The sequence below is a fragment of the Rhea pennata genome, chromosome 22 (genome assembly GCF_028389875.1).
Source record: "Rhea pennata isolate bPtePen1 chromosome 22, bPtePen1.pri, whole genome shotgun sequence".
In the NCBI taxonomy this organism is placed as follows: Eukaryota; Metazoa; Chordata; class Aves; order Rheiformes; family Rheidae; genus Rhea; species Rhea pennata.
The window spans coordinates 5871152-5888945 of NC_084684.1; the positions used below are offsets into that span (position 1 = coordinate 5871152).

The following is a 17794-nucleotide window of genomic DNA, read 5'->3' on the forward strand; positions in this document are numbered from 1 at the left end:
AACAGCATCTTTTTAAGGTGTAGCTCCTACATACCTCAAGAGTAGCTACTGAAAAAAGGTACCTGTGCTTAGATACTGCATTTCAATGATAGCTGTGACATTATGTCACCATAGAACCAGTATTTATCAGCAGAGGAACTGAGTTACTATACAAAAGTTCTAAAAGAACTTCTTGTATGTGTTTACTACATATTGAAAGGGCACCAAAAACTTGAAGAAAAAAATCTGGAGTTGGAGGACATGCAGTTTTACCAGTTTTTGTTTTCTACCTATTCATATGTATCCAGTTAAGACTTTTCCCCAATGATTTCTTTCCTCAAAAATAGTTCCATAGAAAGTGTGAATTTTAATATGAATGTTTATTGTGAACAAATAACTTTACAATGCAGTCAAGTCTACTCCTCAGTACATGCTAAGTGATTTCACTTCTGTGACTTTGAAATGTTGGAGGGGAAAAAAAGTGATGACTACACACAAATTCAAGATTTTTGAAATCAAGAGATTTTTAAAGACTAGTACTGAGAAGTCTCATGATTCGAGTTGCAAAACTTCCCTATCATCTATGTAAGATAATCTTACATAAATCTATGAAATTGCAGCATGAAAGCAAAGGGTCAGACATTTGTTTCAGGATCATCCAGGAAAGGGCAGCTTTTAGCTTTAATATATTAAGTAATGTACTGCTTCAGGGCACAGTAACATTTTTATGTGGCAAACAACGGTTTGCTTCATCTACTGACTTTGGTAACAAAAAGATCAGATACCACATACTGTTAATAAAAGATTTTTTCAAATATCAGTATAACCTACATAGAAGTAAATAAATCTTCTGTTACCAAAGGCAAGGAGCAAGGACATATATGAAAGTCTTGAAAGTGAGAGCGCAAGGGTTCAGTCATCTGTTCTTCCTAATTTTTCACAAATGGCACCTGAACTGACAGCCAAGTTTTTCTCTGAATCCAGGGTACTGAAGAGAAGCCATTACTGGAAGACAAGTTCCTCTGGAAAAAAAAAATCTCATCAAAAAAAACAGAGAGAGAGAGAGAGCGCGTGCGCATTCCAGGATTTAATTAGTGTAAGTTTTGTTTCTAATTGTGGCACTTGCTACAAGCAAGAGACCCACTTTCATATGCTTAGCAGTAGCTTAAGGCCAACTTCTTGTCACATAAGATGTCTTTTATAAGAAATCAGCATCTCTTGATTACCTTGGTTAGTTACATTTCACAAAAGATACAAATACACTATGCCCAAGGTCTCCTTGCCTTTGTCTTCCTTTACGTGAGTAAAAACCTCCATGAGAAGACACACACAGATAACCACTTCTAAACTTCTGTCTATAGGTAATGACAGAAAAAGGCATTGTGAGAACACAAACATGTTTGAATAATATTAATCTCTATAAGGCATAGCAACCCTGGCTACAGGTTTGTATGCTTTGAAGAAAAAATATATATACATACACATACACACACACACACACACACACACGTATCTTACAAACTATCTTGAAAATCCTATCACTCCAGAAAAGACGCTTCCCCTCCCATACATTCCCCAGATAGAACATAGTCGTTTTTGGACACAAATACAACTGTTGCTTCTCTTAGGAGTGTTGATTAAGCACATACAAGAAGCAAATTAAAGAGCAATTATAAATAAGATTGGATCAAAACTACAAAAATCAAAAAGTCAATTTATAAATACATTTTAAAATACAGCCTTTACCACATTCTGTCTACATGCATCCCATTTCCTCCTTCCCTTCCTTACCTCAGTAAGCTCTGCTTCAAGATTTCTTTAGTATGGAGTGTTTCGCTAGTTTTGATAATTACTACCTTTTGGTAACAACATTTATTTATTGATGCTTTAGCTACATGGCTCATGGGTTTACCATAGTTCTTTTTTTTGCCCCCGTACAAGTCAAAATACCAAGGAGAAGCAGAGAGAGCAAACAAATCTGAAAGGAAAAAATAAAACAGCTTCAAAACATTTCTTAAATACATGAGGTAATATTTATTGGGCTTTTCACAACATTTAACAAAGAATATGCAGTTAAATGCAGAGCATTTTACCCTGCTATCACCTTTTACAGTTTGTTAGATCATTAACAGTGAGTGCTTTCTTCCCCAGATGACTAGATATCACTGTTAATTACGAAAGGCACAGTAAGCTTGCCTCTGGTAAGTCAAAGCATTTGGATAAAACTAAGCAGGGAGGGAAACTGAGCAGAAAAAGTAACTTCAGACTCTCAAACTACACTAGAAGCTTTAGTGTTTATTCACAATCATGTAACCTCAAGAACAAACACTGATATTTCAGTCATCCATCATCTGAAGGGGGACAAAAAGGAACTTAATTTAGAAGCCAAAGGATTCAGGATTCTGGGAACTCAGGTAAAATAGAAAGACTTAGGTTCTCTCTCTTTTTTAAATAGTTTACCCAAATTTTTCAAGCAAAGTAAGCAATACTAATTCTAAGTAGTTCACTTCAGCTAGTGGCACTTCAGATGAATTCAGCTGACTTTGAAGAATCTGGTTCAGTATTCAGCCTCATTTGTCTTTTTAGCTCCACACAGGCTACTATTTTTTCATTTACCAAAGCCCAAGAAATCCAGGGAAGCTTCTTCTGAATACATAATTTACTTTTCTTTCTGTGCAGATTTATTAAACAGTGGCACCTTGTGATCAAAATAAAGTACTACAGTTTTAAAATATAACATTTCCCAAAATGGAAATTGTAACTAAGTGAACAAATTCAAAACTATATTGAATATCAGTATCCCCACTCAGACCAATTCAAATATTTTTTTCTGGCTAATTGTTTCCTAAAGGCCAACAACTGCACTTCTTGTAGCCCAAATAAGACCTTCTTAAGTTATACTGTGACAATTTAGACAACACATTTAACACACACGGTGTTACTTTCTCACTGATCTAATCACTACTGACTAGATATGCAATGATGTTCACTCTATTTTACAAAAGAAACCAGCTATCTTCTGTAGCATCAATGCTCACATTAACCAGACCCTTACTAAGCCTCCACTTTACTCACTTCAAGCCTTGTACAGACTCTTTGCTAATGAAACTAAAATACGATATGCATCAAGTGTGAAATTTTAAAAATTGTTCAATCTAGTAAAAAGACTCATTTACTTAATATTTTCAAAGTTCAAATAACAGAATGGAGAAATGCTATAAAATCAAAGCATTAGTAATGCTAGCTTCTCATCAATAATGCTTTGACTTGTTTGTGAGCCACTACTGAACAGTAGTGAGGACAACAGGATCTGTGAGCAGAACATCTTTTAGTTTTCTGACTAAACTGAGCCTACTCCATTTCCCAAACTTAACCCATGAGCCAACCAATATTCTATCTACAGCTTGGTAGTACAAATATTTATCCCAGTACCAAAGTCAGATGCCCAAAGAGTCCCACTCATTCTGCAACTATCACTATTTTGGTCTTGAATTTCTGTTTTACTTCTCATTCTTGTGCTATGCTTCTCAGTACATACTTGACTGTGTAGGCAAAGGCTGCAAAACCAACTATAACAAATAAGTTCGCCAAAGCTCCTCCTAAGAGTCCATGGTTACGATTGGCTTGTTGGAGACCTGGATGATTGGCAGGTGCCAGTTGTACATGCCCATTAAGAAGGGGTATTCCGTTTTGGCCATAATGTGCTTCCCCATCTGGGACAACATCTGGTAAAGGGAGGGATGGAGATCTGTTACTGAGGTCTTCTTGTGCTTTCTGTTTCTGTTTAATCTCCTGCAAAGAAGAAGAAATAAAAAAGGAATACCTGAAAGTGAATGTGGCAAAGCTTTGGGGTGTTTCGAACAGTCCTTACAACACAAATTCTTATGTAACTTTAGGAAAACGATTATGGTATACCTTTTTATACTGTAGGTTTTTAAAACTAAATTAACTGCATATATAAACATATATATATATATATATATATATACACACACACACATACATATATATATATATTACACAGTCTCCTGAATTTCTTCCAAAGTCACCTACTTCAGTAACTGACAGAGTCATTTGGCCAAGGTATTTTTTTTGTTCACCTGGACATTTGCCGAGAGACTTTTTTCAGAAATGAGTTTCTTGCAAAAGAAATCTTGCATGTCCACCTTGTTTTGAAGGAAAGACATTGAAAAACTGAAAAAACAAATTCTAGAAGAACACATTAAAAATATCCTTGTATTTAGAACAGCACAGAAGTATTAATTACTGTTACATAAAAAAAGGTCTGAGTCCTCAAGTGATTGAGTTACTAGGAAAACAGTAGTGAAGAGAACATTCACTGTTCTCTGGCATTCTGTAATTTATCAGAAGAGAGAGCATTTTGTGAATAACTTTGCAAAGGATAATATATAAATCAAGCACTCACAACTCTGCCCAAAAAGGCCTCTTTTGTTTGGGCAGAAAGAAGAATGTCTTGGAAAAATCGTAACTAATTAGCTTAGGTCTACACAGACAAGTTGAAACTACAGAAGATAATAACTGCATGGATTAATTCCCTTACCTCCACCACTTCAGGGAAGAGTTCACAGAAGACTTTATCTTTCAAATTAAATGCTAAGCTTTGTGCAGCAAGTTGTCTCTTCTGTGAATGCAAAAGGAATTATGAGCAGTAGCATATAAATGAAGATAATATGCTTTAACTGAGCATCAGTTACTTCCCACAAAATGGTGTAAACTACTAGCCAACTAATTTCTAACTTTTACAACAGTTTCGTATCTGTGAATGCTGACATTCCTAAAATCAGCTTGCGTTCTCCACTCTTCTTTTTATGTGATCTGTGTTCTGAACTGGTGTGCCTACTCAGCAGACACTCTGAGGGGAGGGAAAAAAAGGAGAAAGTCCTAACAATATGATTTACTAGAAATGGTAAGTTTTCTAAAAAATCTTCTCTATACCCACACTACCTAAAACTGACTTGATTCACCTGCTCATTGCCTCTATCTGTGGATAATGACGCATTCATCTCCAAGATATTTAAATGCTGGCCGCTGGTCTTTGTTCTAACTTTGAGGTGACATTCAACACTCCTTGAGCTGACAAAAGGTACGTAACATAGTCCGGAGCTTACTGTGAACTCTGAGGTCTCTATGCTGCCCAGTGTGGGACCCTTTTCCACCATAAAACTAAGAAGGCCTGTCAAGATCGTTGAGACTGACCAAGCTGGATTCCATGTATCGGGGTGAAAATCAGTGATTGAAAGACACAACCTTCAAAAAGAGAAGACAGGCATTGTGCTTTATCTTTACTATTGAAAGTATTACAGATAATACATATTGCTAAAACAGTGTTAATTGCTTAAGTGTTAGAAGAAAATCCTTACCTTGTATTACACTTAAACCTTCCATTAGGAGTAATCATATAAATACTAGGAGGTTTAAAAGGAAATTCTCTGGGGAATATTAGTTTCCCATGATAATAGCCACCTGCATTACATAAAGAGATGAATTACTTATTTTGCAAAAAGATGAAGTCCTAAGCTACTAGTAAACTGGGCCAAATAAAACTTCTTTCCCTCTCCCCCTTACGCTGAAGAGATCAAACTCAACACCTTGTGCCTCTAAAATACAGGAATGGTGATCCATACCTGCAATAGGTTAACTTCAGAGGCATTTTTCTATCATGTGCATACTACAAATAATACTTCCAGTTGTGAAGTTCATGATATATTTAAGGAAAACCTATCAAAGCATACTCAAGCCTTACAGCAACACAAATGGGTTGGTTTTCCACACATACTAAGTGGAAATAAAAGTCCTATGAAGAATATGATTTCAAAAAGAATCTTATAGGAAACTCCAGAAGACAATGTCAAATATGGAGCTACAGCAACTTAATACGGCTTTTCCTTTCCTCTCTTTCTGCAAATTCATGAATTCATGAAGAGGCTATAGGTCGCAGTTTAGTGAGAGCATTTATATGTTAAACCATAAATAAGTCATACTAAAAAACACCCTAAAAATAAAACCCAATGACTTTTTTTTTTTCAATTGATCTGATTGTCATATGCTATGTAAAGTGAATTATCTGCTCAAAGATCTTTAGCAACTACTTAACAGGAAGTTATGTTTCCTCAATGCTTAAGAGCACCATGGCATAGAAATTTAACCTGAATGTGTTTTTCTTAGAATCTTTGATTTAACCTGAATGTGTTTTTCTTAGAATCCTTGATAACACAAAAAAATTAATAATGGACTATCACTATCACTATCTCTTTTCAACATCCTCTTTATGACAAAAGGAGAGCTTTGAAATTGCACTAACAGTTTTTAAGACCTGCTTAGAGTAGTTAAACTTTGCCCAAACAGCCATGCAATTTCTCAGACATGCAAATGATAACATAAAGTACATGCATGTTTTTGCTACATGCTAGTTTTTACCTTCATATGGAGTCATTTCAGGTCCCCGTACAACATAGCGCCTAAAACAAAGAAGTAAATTTAAATGTTACGAAAGCTAGCATGCAGTCAACCATCAACTTCCTTAGAAATAAAGATGACTGATATCACTTCAGCAAAGCAATTTCATACTACAACTCCCAAAACCAAGATTTCCATACAATCTGTAGGAGTGAGGGAGTTGGACTTAATGATCTGGAAAATCTTGTTGTCTCTACAAGCGTGCGAACAATTCATTCTAATTCTTACCATTCAAGGATATTAGATGGGAGGGGTTCTGCACAGATATAAGGCACTGGATCTTTCTTAATTCGCAGGTAGTCTTGTTTAAGTCTCTGCGTTGCCGTCGTCGGTGCTCTCTTATTACTGTTGTTGCTCATCTAGATTTTTAAAAACATACATATATAAGTAAATATAATCTCTATATAATCTTAATAGTTGCAGTTACTATGCTTCACTGAACACAGCTCTAAATCTTGCAAAATATACTGTACACAGTATTTTTTTTAAAATATAAAAACACTATAACTTTCAAGTCGTAAGACCCATGCACAATTTTAACCAACTACCATACTCTCAAGAGACTTTGTATATAGTCAAAACAGGAAAATATACAGCCTTTTCCCAAAAGGAGTAAGTGTTGCATTGAATTGCTATCATAAAAATAAGCTGCACTGTAAAACCAACTTGAACTCTTAATAACCTGTTCTACACTTAGGCTGAACATATATCATTACAATGCTGTTTTAAAGGTCTATAGTCCCTTAGAGTGCAATTCATTTCCCTATTCAGCTAGAATGGTTATTATGTAAATTTCTCCATAATTCAAAACCCTTTGCTGTTTCCATCACTTCGAGTTACTTAAATATACATATATATATACACACACACACATATATATACATCCACACATATATATGTTTCTGGCTTTGTGGTGAATGATTTTAACTTAATCTGCTGCTTGCTTAGGAGTCAGCTAAATTTGAAGAAACTTACAGAATGCCACATCCAAGCCACATTATTCCTTTCCAGATAAGGAAAGAGCTCATTCTAAATTCTAAGAGCAAATAAAGGAAGTTTCATGATGCTTACAAGACAAAGCATTAAGCCTTACAATGTATCTACAAAATATATCCCAATTAATAACTTTCATTTAACTCACTTTCCCTTACAGAAATCTAGCAAGAAACTGAGGCTTACATTCAGCAATTCAAACAAAGAACCAAAAGGAAATATTTACCTCTTTATGCAAGCTATTTGTAAATATTTCCTTTTGGTAAATATTTCAGTATGCAATAGCAGCATCTGACACTAATGCTATGTTAAATGCCTTTGAGTGATCTTTTTAGTCTTTCACTTTAACCAGATACCCAAACATAATTTTTGAAAAGCTGTATTTATACCACTACAGTTAATTACACGTGGTCAAATGTTCAGATTGAACACGTTTAACCTGACTTTTGCTAAAAGTATTGTTAATTGCCATTTGAAATATGCAGTACTTTTGTTGAAGAAAGCCACATATGCTAAGTCTCTTCTACAAACCCGAAAATTGAAAGGGAGTAAAGCAGTCGGTTCGACTTTAAGAGACTTAATCATGCTTTCTAATCGTTTGCTTCAAAGTCTCACACAGGAGTCCCTCCCAATAGACCACAAAATATACTTAAGATCTCTAGAGTGTTATATATAGTAACACCTATATTTAGTTGTAACTACGCATAGTTCTGACAACTCGTAAAACCTTATCGGAAATAAGCCGAGAGATCGGGGAGCTAGCACAAGGCGCGCCGCAGCGCCCAGTGCAGGCCGCGGGGCAGCCGGCACCTCCTTCAGCGCGGCCGGGGGATCCCGGCCCTGCCGGCGGCTGCTGGGTGCCGGTGAAAGAACCGCAGAAGGGGCAGGAAGAGCCCACGGCAGCCCGCGGCCCGCCGACTGCACGCTCCCGGCGGCGGTCGGGCGACACAGGGCGCAGACCGCCCGCCCCTCGGCTCCCCCGGCCCGGCGCGCCCAGGCCCCACTCACCTCTCCTTGCTGGACGACAGGTCCTTCCACCGCAGAGACGCCCCGCCTGCCCAGAACCGCAGGCCGAGCGAGCGAGCGAGCGCCGCAAGGCCGGGCGAGCCGGGCCGCGACCCCCCCCCCGGCCCAACCTCCCCGCTGCGGCGCGACCGCGGCTCCCAGCCAAGATGGCGGCCCGGCGAGGCGGGGCCAGCGCAGCACCGGCCTCTCCTTCCGGGAGGGAGCCACCGCGCTTCCGGGGCAGGCAGAGGGTCGCTTCCGGCTCGGCTGACTTCCGCTGGCGTCGGCATGGCTGCGCGGCGCCGAGTGCTTCTGCGGCTGCCGCCTGCGGACGGACCCGCTGCAGCACTGAGGGGTGCTGCACCTCGCCAGGCTCCGGCTGCTGGATGAAGCTTCCTCCAGGCCCCAGGCGAATGTCGAGCGGGCCGCGCAACCAGAAAAGCCAAGGCGGATGGCCAGATTGTGTTTCGGTGTTCTGACCTTTCTGAATATTGTCATTTGAGACTGAATAATGTCTGTCAGAACGCATTCACACAAAAAATCAAGAATTGTTTTAGGAAATAAGACTTGGCATAGAGAAGTCCCTCATTACACCTGGCTTTAACCTCATCCTTGGCACAATAAGCATGTTGAAGGAGAGTGCTGTTCTACAGAAGCTGATTAACAGATGAAATAGATCCATATCTGCTCGCTTTGTCCCTGCTAGGTCTCAAATCCTGCTATGTTTTGCAAGACAGGATTCAGCAGGCATCATTTATGACAGCCTTTTCATAACTCAGTCTTTTACATGCGTGGGATGTTCCACCGGAGGAACAGTTGAACAACAGAGAAAAAAAAAAACAAAAAAAAAAGATTCCACCTCAGCATTTACTGCCACGGCTATGTTAATCTGTCATCTTCGGTGATTTGAGTCCAGCTCGAGACTTAATTTTCAAATAAATTGAATGTTTGTATTTTATACTGTATTTGTTCACACACAGAAGTCTTCATCCAATTAAAAACACATCTTCAAAAGACTAATAAATAACCTGTTTGTGGTTAACATTTAAGGTTTTAGCATTTCGCTTGTCACCTACATACTGAATAGCATCTCAGTTGAGATACAATTTTTCATAGAATGGATAAATACAAACTTACTTATCTCAGTTGAGAGCAGTTATTTTGCTAGCTCCCTTCCAGTGCTGTCCCTTCAAGGCTTTTGAAATTTTCAATGCAGATAATGTTTCTGAAAGGGAATTTATGGAATTTTAATTCTCCAAGATTTAATAAGGAATAGATTGGCTCCTGATTGATACGTCTGTGTTTAGTAATCTAGAGCATAGCCACTGGGTTGCATTCATTAATCATTAACATATGGCCTAGTTAAAAGGACAGTGTTATCTCTGCTGCTGGTCTAATAAGTTGCTTTATTGCCTAAAATAGAACTAAAAGACAGAAGTGCAAATGAATGAGTTGCTCAAAGAGTATGCAATGGAGCCATAGTCAGAATGCATGATTACAATAAAGATCAGACTTTTTTTTTCTTATCCAAAATAACAAGCATCTCTCATATGAATAGTTCTTGCAATTATTATTGTTCTCCTGTGTGTTTGTGCACTTGCGCATTTTTATCCAATAGAGGGCATGGTAGCCCACATACTTAAGCTCTGTTCTTAGTTCTTTCTATTGGCAGCGTAGCATAGACTGCTCTCCAGACTTGCCCTGTAATTTCACTTGGAATCCTGGCCTTAGCTAAATGAAGATCAGTCAATGACAGGAAGGAAAAATACAGAAAATGGGCATAAAGTTAGTACCTATCAGTGAATACGAAATTTGTAACCACCTATATGTGGTAAATTTCACTTTACTTTTATAAGCAAGATATCATATCCTCATTTTAAAAAAATCTCTCTCAAGCATCTCTGTTCAGCAATTTCAGTGGGAGTACTTAGTCTTCATATATTTTCTAAACAGTCAGGCAGTGTTACTGATGCAGAATGACTGTTGTATTAGGCCCTAGAGAGAGCTACGTTTGTTCAGCAAACTGAAATGATATTTAGATTTACAGAAGCACACTGAGAGACATAACCATTTTTTTTTTTACTTCAAACATGAACAAGAAATATTTTTCAGGAACTAGGAAAAACATTGAGTTTTTGTAAAGAAGTTGCCAATAAGAGAGAATTTAACCAAACAAAAATATTTTCAGTTTATTGAGGGAAAACAAAATTGTAATTTCATGGTTGTTTCATTTAAAATGCTTTGTATTTTCCACAATTAGTTCAAACTTCAATCACAGTACCAGGATTTTTCTTACACAAAATGTTCTCATGTCCCCCCTGTGGCCCCTTTACAACTTCTAGAGTAGTTTTAGTTTAAGAAATTTATAAAGCCATATTGTTTTCTTTGAAGTGCTTTGATTCTAGTGCCATGAAATTCTTTGTGGAAAAATGATTTACTTCAAAAAAGGGGTAAAAGTTGACCTGCTTTGTTTTAATTTCTTATACTCAGTCGTCTTTATATCTAATCTGATATATCTAATCTCTTTACAGATGCTTAAAGGTATTGCAGAATAGAAGGAACTTTTTATTATAAGTTATTATGCTTCAAGACAAAAAGAGCTGTGTAAATGGAAGGTATTATTAGCATGTTGTATTAGCCTAAATGTATTTAACCTAATAAATTCAGCATGGTAACTCATGCAGTATAATACGTACCTGGTTTTACACCTTTTGGCCTGAGAACAATTACTCTTTTTTTCCCTCTGCCACACTGTTTTGTCTTTTCATGTTTACCTTGGAATTCCTATCAAGTCGTCCAAATTTAGAGATGTGAGAACCATATAAACCCGGAGACTGTACGAAGGAATTCTGGATCTTTTATTTACTCGTCTGTCTCTCTCTCTAATGTTCCTCAAGCCCAAAGTATTTCATGCATAAGTGTGTTGTCAGTAACATTCCATTGATCTGTCTGGTGTATTACTCTGAACAGTAGTGATAGTACTGAATGAGACTTCTTTGAGAGTAATTTCATTTTTCCTTCACAGTTGTTTTCCAGAATGCAAATGAATCACTCTGTAGAACTGCTTCTCTCTGAAAAGTAGTTTTGGTATACTGGTGTCCTATCTTGAAGATGTATTTTAAACCTGGGTTGGAGAAGTCACTAGGAGTTCCTGGTTTATGTTCTGAAATCATTGAGTGCACCAAATAAATAATAAGTGCATATTCCTAAATTAACTTGGAAAGCCACTAACTCCAGGTCAGAAATAACTGAGATAATTGTCAGTACACTAGAGAATATGCCATCCATTTATATAGAAATACACTATTTCATAAAAGTTGGAATTAATTTTTAATTTGCTATGGGCCCCTCAGCAAGATAGCATTGGTGGCTAAAGGACTTGACAATATCTTTTGGTGCTTATGATAGAATATCTCTAGATGCTTATTGGTATCTTCATGGCCCAAATCTAGTTTGATCAGAAGCAGGATTTGTCTAACAGACGCTGTTGAATTTGTAGTGTCTGGTGTTCTAGCAGCCAAATGATGACTTTCAAAGCATGCTGCAACTTTCAAACGTGGATTTAACTTATTACCATCCAGATGAACCATCATGAGGAATTATCCTTGGGGAAGCAGTTTCCCCAGTCCTGTTACCAACAGGCATATTACAGTGGGCTCAAGGGAGCCCACCTAGCTGCATAACTCATCTGTACTCTGTCAGCAGTTTTCTCCTGTAATTAGGCATAAGTTGACCATTGATGTTGATGAGCCCACTACTGCTTCAAATAACCAAGATAGGTCTATTAGCTTAAGTAGAGAAACAGCCAGCAATCTTTACTTCTATCTTGAATACAAAGAACTACCCCTTAAGCCATTTACTAGTTTTGCAGTGTCTATACTACCTGTGGAATTGCAAGATCAGTCAGTTACTATGTTTTCTGTTACTATTTTGCTTGTCTCACAGTCAAACCACAGATCTATTCATTTTGTTTGCTGTTTAAAGGCCGTGGTAACTGGTACCATCTAAATATTTTGGATGTACAAAGGCAGAATTTGCTAGCTATGAAGAGCTTACTGCCTTCAGGCATAAGATGCATTAAAGAGATCATTGGCTAGTGAGTAAAGGCAAGAGTGTCATGTGGCCTGTTATGCCTGACTGCCTCCTAGAACAGGGGCCTCAGGGAACTGAAGGTGCTGAGCCAGCCCTGACTGGCAGGTTGCCCATAACCAAAGACACATCCAAGATTCAGAGCAGGCAAAAGCCACAAGTGATCAGTGAAGAAGGAGGCTTGGGTGTGTTATGCCCAAGCAGGAGAGGTGCGAGTAGAGATTATTAAGCACATATAAGTGAGAGTGGAGTTGGACAGAGTTTGGCTAGAGGGGCAAGGAACTTGAATAGAATGCAGAAGGAAAGAACAAATACTCCAGTGCCTCAGAAAAGAGGAGACCCTGGCAACCTTGATCTGAATGGGCTGGAAGATATAAGTCAGGCATGGGGCTGAGCTTTTGCAAAAGCATGGAGAAGGAAAGAATGGGTATTTAGGATGTTGTTGAGGAAGAAGTGGCAGCTGAGCAATCACCTTGCAAAATTAATCCGATGAGTAACAGGTAATTTAGCGCAGGAAGCCACAAAGCCATCTTCCCCTCTTACTCCGCAAGGGGACACTATTTATCAGCATGGCTATTTTCCGTGTTTGCGAAAAATGGGGCACAGCTGCAGGGGGCTCAGTAATGCTGGTGAAGCCATTTTTTTCATATGCTAAGTAAGTATATGCTAAGTCCAGTTATTCATGCGTCACTTAAAGACCTTAGTTTCGGTTTTGACTTTGTATTTTATTTGACTTTAGGCATTGATAAATATTACTGAACTATATTCCCTTATGACTCTTTAAAGTGTCTTTCTTCATTTTGTCACACCTTCAGTTTGACAAATGTTTACAAGGGTTTTTTTTCTTTGTTGGGGGAGATTTCACAAAAGACATTTGGAATTCTGAACCCTATTAAAGGCAGAAGGATATCTGCTGCTTAATGTAGAGGACTAGTGTGAGTCTTCCTTACTCTGATATCTGGATGCAATTGTAAACACCTGTGTGCAGATGGGAACTGAGATGCTAAGAAACTAAATCGCTTGCCCAGGTTGATGTTTGTAACAAAGCACTAATTAATGACATTTTCCACAGTCTGAACTGGTTTTCAGACTAAGGGATATCCTTCCCAAGACAACAGCCAGGAAGCAATTCAACCTCAGATTTAGAAATCTTTTTGTAAGAGCCCAGGATATTAATGCTAATGTCCTGGACAGATTTAAGTCAAGTAATGATATCCTGCCTTCTTGAATTCCCCTCCAATTTCAAATGCATGTGAGATGTGTCACTTCCAGGTCTACACTATTGAGTAATATCATTTGCATTAAAACATCTTGCTCCTCTCCCATCTAGAAGGGCTTCCATTTCATTGATGAATTAAACAATGTTTATAAGTGGGTTTTGTTTTGATTTTCTAATAAAGAGTTGCCAGGTTTGCTCCTGCTTCATGTTTGGCCTAAAAACAATTTAGATGTATGCAGTGTTGTCTTTTATTTATTTTTCTTCTTTTTAGTTCTTTGTCATTCTGAAAGGTTTTATTGATTTAACTGCCATACCGGCATTTACTGAATAAAGTTGTGCTATGTATTTTAGCTCAAGATAATTACTTTTTTAAAGAAGGGTAACTTTCTTTTTCCTTCAATGAAAGTTTCGTCACTAAAGTGCATGTTTTTTCTCAGAATAAATGAATATTTCACACAGTCTCTAGATAAATACAATGCTTTGTTTCCCTTCCAGTTTTTTAAACAAACAAAGCTCTCCCCTGCTGAAAAAGGTGTGCAAAAGATAAGAAATGATTGGGACACATTAATAGGCTTCCTTATAAACAGAAGGTCCTAGATGTTGGGCAACATGTTTCTGTAATCTTTAACATCGGTCTTCCTACCAATAAAGTTTGGTACTCTCTAGAGTTATAGTACTTAGAATTATTGTAGTAGAGTGTATATATATATATGTGTGTGTGTGTGTGTGTGTGTGTGTGTGTGTGTGTATATACAATAGCATTACAGTATATAGTATTACAGAATTATAGTATATCATTATCCAGTAGATTGTGTCATTTTGAAGATTACCAAAAAACATTGGTTCTCGAGGAAATTTATTCTCATCATTTTCTTTTCATTGGTAACTGATAGTTCATAAATAGCTTCAACATGAACAATTAGCTAGAATTTCAGATAAGGGCTGTCTTAGTTACTGACTCTCACTGATTCATTGTTGACCACAAGGAAATCATTCTGTTTCTTTGAATCTTTATCTTTCTTTCTCTATAAAGAAAGGTTCATATTATTTACCTGCCCTTTCTGGAAGCATACACACTTAATCATTTGATGCATGTCACCTATTCTGAGCTCTCTTGATTAAAGGTTCCACATCACCAAGTGCCAAACATTAATCACTACTGTTATGATAACAATCATTTCTGTGTATTTATAGGTCAGATTAATATTTCTAGGCATGATATTTCATTTATATTTTACTTCATTTTCTACAGACTTGGAGAGGCAGCAAACAGATAGCCTTAGATGACCCAGAAAAATCACAGGCTATGTAGCTTCGGTACTAGTAGTGGAATTGTTGATAAATTTATCGTATCTAAAACTCTTTTCCCTTTGATTTTCTCTCCTACCTGGCTAAGGTCTGGAGTGACCTCCTTCATGATGGCTGACAGTGGTATATTATTACTTAGAAAGAAACTCTGGCTTGTTTCTGAGTAAGAAAGAGGGAAGGTCAATCCTCTTCTTTTTTGGTGCCACTGTTACTAGACAAGCAGATCATCACCTGAATCCTCTTCCTATTTACCTCTCCACCCTATATTCCACAATGCTACTCAATACACAACCATCAGTGGCCATGTAAGTGGTCTTATAATGGCATCACTTTTAGATGCTAAAAAAAAAAGTACCACATGCTAGGTTCTCCTTATTGTTGATCACTTTAGCTCAGAGCCTTTTACTGCTTTCACATGCTGTCTTTGGTGTTTGACATTTGTATAATTATATTGCTATTTATAATCAAAGTACAGCATGCCTAGTATTAGAATGTTATTAAGCTATTACTGTGCAAGTGAATGTATGCCTTCAAAAAGATTATAATGGTTGTGGTTTCATTATTTTTGAATTTCCTTCAGAAGGCTATCTCTATATGGATCTCTACAGATAATCATTCTGCACAAAGATGATTTGCAATTTCACAGCAAGTTTTTGTGTCCAAATGTTTTTTCTTACTTCTTTAAAATATTAATTTAGTCCCACAGGAAGATGCTATCTGAGCTGTCCAGTAGTTTGATATTATGAGTTCAGACAAAATAAGTCTCATTGAATAGGCTGCATTGCTAAATTTCTTTGGCAAATATGCCTCTGCCATGACCTAGAGGAATTGCTTAGTGCTGAAAGGAGGAATTGAGCCTTTTAGTGATAGTGTTTTCTACTTTATAGAGCTTACTAAGCAACACAGAATGTCTGCTAAACAAAAAGTGTGAGTTTGAAATTCTTGCTCTTCCACTGCTTTCTCATCTGCTGTTTCCTTTATGCCCATCAAGAGATGTGGATGGGCTCAGAATGCCACCAGATACCAGAAAGGTGGGAACAGACATAGAACCACATACAGTTTTATCCATCCAGGTTATGACCAGTTCAGGTGTAGATATACAGTTTAGGTATATGATATCTCACTGACTGATGCAAGCTTTTGGAGATGGTTCAGCCTTGCAGCTGGAAGACACAGCTTCGAAGAGGAACAAGGAAGCTGGTTGGAACTATTGGTACAAACAATGCTTTGAATTTCTGTCTGCCAGCAGAGCCTCTGAGAAACTTAAGAATAAATATATGTAGAGCATATTATCAGATGTAGGCCAACAAGGCAAGGTGATGGCATCCAGAATAACAAAATGATACCTCATCTTGCAGTTTACACTGAATGTTCATGACAATATGTTCTAGAAAGTCCTTCCCTGGGAAGTGCCCAAGGTGTATAGTAAAGCCTATGACAGAGCAAAGATAACATGCTGTTGCTCATTCCAACAGCAAAATAAATCTTAGTCTCTTTATAGCTTCAGTATAGCATTTACTGTACAGTACACATATGTATACAGTATTCTTGAACAAAGAACTAATCTAGCTGCACTGGTAATGCAGCGTACAGGGAAACAGAGAATATCTTGGATAAAGAGGTTTTACGGGTAATTGCTGCTGAACTATCAAGTCAAAGTCAATATTCAGACTTTTGATGAAATGCAATATAAAGCTGATATTGCTAGAAGAGTCCAGTGAAAAATGACAAGGGAAATTAAGAAAACCAGCATATCTGACATTAAGAAACTTCTCAAAATTAAGTAATACAAAATGTATTACTTAATTACTTGCCTAAATGTTAGTCCTTGCATGAGAAGTGAATTCATTCTGTCACAAGGAAGTGAGAATTTCAGAAAAAGTATCACGTAAAGGAGCTAAGCTGTCATGATACACAGTCACTTCTGGAGGCATGTTAAATGGCCTGGATGGCAAATATAAATTTTAAGAGTTCTTGATCTACAGACCTCTTCACTGTAAATGGCTTTAGGAGTGAAAATAATCTCAGGGCCTGTGAAGTGAAAAGAAAGTCTATGATATTAAGCAAAGAGCATTAAGGAGATAGCTACTTGCTGAGGCTGAAAGCTAAAGGCACAAATTTATAGGGTATGATGTGGGGAGTACCCTTTGCACATGTTCAGAAAATATCTACAGGACTGTATAATGCACAAACAGTTCTGTGGCCTGTTCATCTAAGAGGGGAGTAAGTACAGATCACCTTAAAATATCAGCTGAGATATAGGAATATCTCAGAAAAACTTACATTTAAATACCATAGCATGGTTACTACCTGTCGTGATGCAGTTAACCAGCAGTATCAAAGAAATAGTCATCATCAAGCTTACATGGCAGCTTACATCACCAAAGTTTTATACAAACACCAATTAACCATTTCAACAATGCTGTGAAGTATCATTATGTCTGTTTCAGAGGTGAAGCAACAACAGAGGTGAAAGGATTTGCCCAAGATTGCACAGCAAGAGAAGAGAAAAGTTCAATAGTTTAAGGCTTTCAGTTTTGTATTTTCTTGTCCACATTGTGGAGAATCTACCCTTGTCTCTGCGGGAAATTTCCTCTTTACTGCCTTTGCTTTCCCAGTCCTAGTGGATAAGAGAAAAGATCTGGTATCTTTTTGTTGCATTTATTCTTTGCAAATGTGCTAGAATTGGACAAAATGTCCTTGGCAAGCAGTGACCCTCCAGTA

At 37.6% G+C, this 17794-nt stretch overlaps 2 protein-coding genes across 9 annotated transcripts in view; both read right to left on the bottom strand.

The window, feature by feature from the left end:
- C1QTNF12 (C1q and TNF related 12) overlaps positions 1–1836 on the bottom strand; it is a 34851-nt gene extending 33015 nt beyond the window's left edge. For 3 of the 4 annotated variants that reach the window (XM_062593232.1, XM_062593235.1, XM_062593237.1), the window contains exons 1-2: positions 1771–1836; positions 811–1001 (exon numbers count right to left, since the gene is read on the bottom strand). The gene's annotated coding sequence lies outside the window, so the exon portion shown is untranslated. The remainder of the gene's footprint in view (positions 1–810; positions 1002–1770) is intronic. The other variant, XM_062593233.1, reaches the window with a different exon arrangement.
- Positions 1023–8632, bottom strand: UBE2J2 (ubiquitin conjugating enzyme E2 J2). 5 transcript variants are annotated; one of them, XM_062593241.1, is made up of 10 exons: positions 8458–8632; positions 6685–6815; positions 6418–6458; positions 5361–5463; positions 5109–5247; positions 4541–4621; positions 4080–4145; positions 3518–3771; positions 1892–1957; positions 1318–1334 (listed from the first exon to the last, which is right to left on the bottom strand). In XM_062593241.1, exons 2-9 carry the CDS (start codon positions 6813–6815, stop codon positions 1921–1923), a joined length of 852 nt encoding a protein of 283 aa, XP_062449225.1. In that variant the 5' UTR covers positions 8458–8632; the 3' UTR covers positions 1318–1334; positions 1892–1920. The 5 variants fall into 5 exon arrangements, with proteins under 5 accessions (XP_062449222.1, XP_062449225.1, XP_062449223.1 ...); XM_062593238.1 differs by lacking the exon at positions 1892–1957 and having other exon boundaries at positions 1023–1334; XM_062593239.1 differs by lacking the exons at positions 1318–1334; positions 1892–1957 and adding an exon at positions 1354–1602.
- Positions 8633–17794: the final 9162 nt, after the last annotated feature.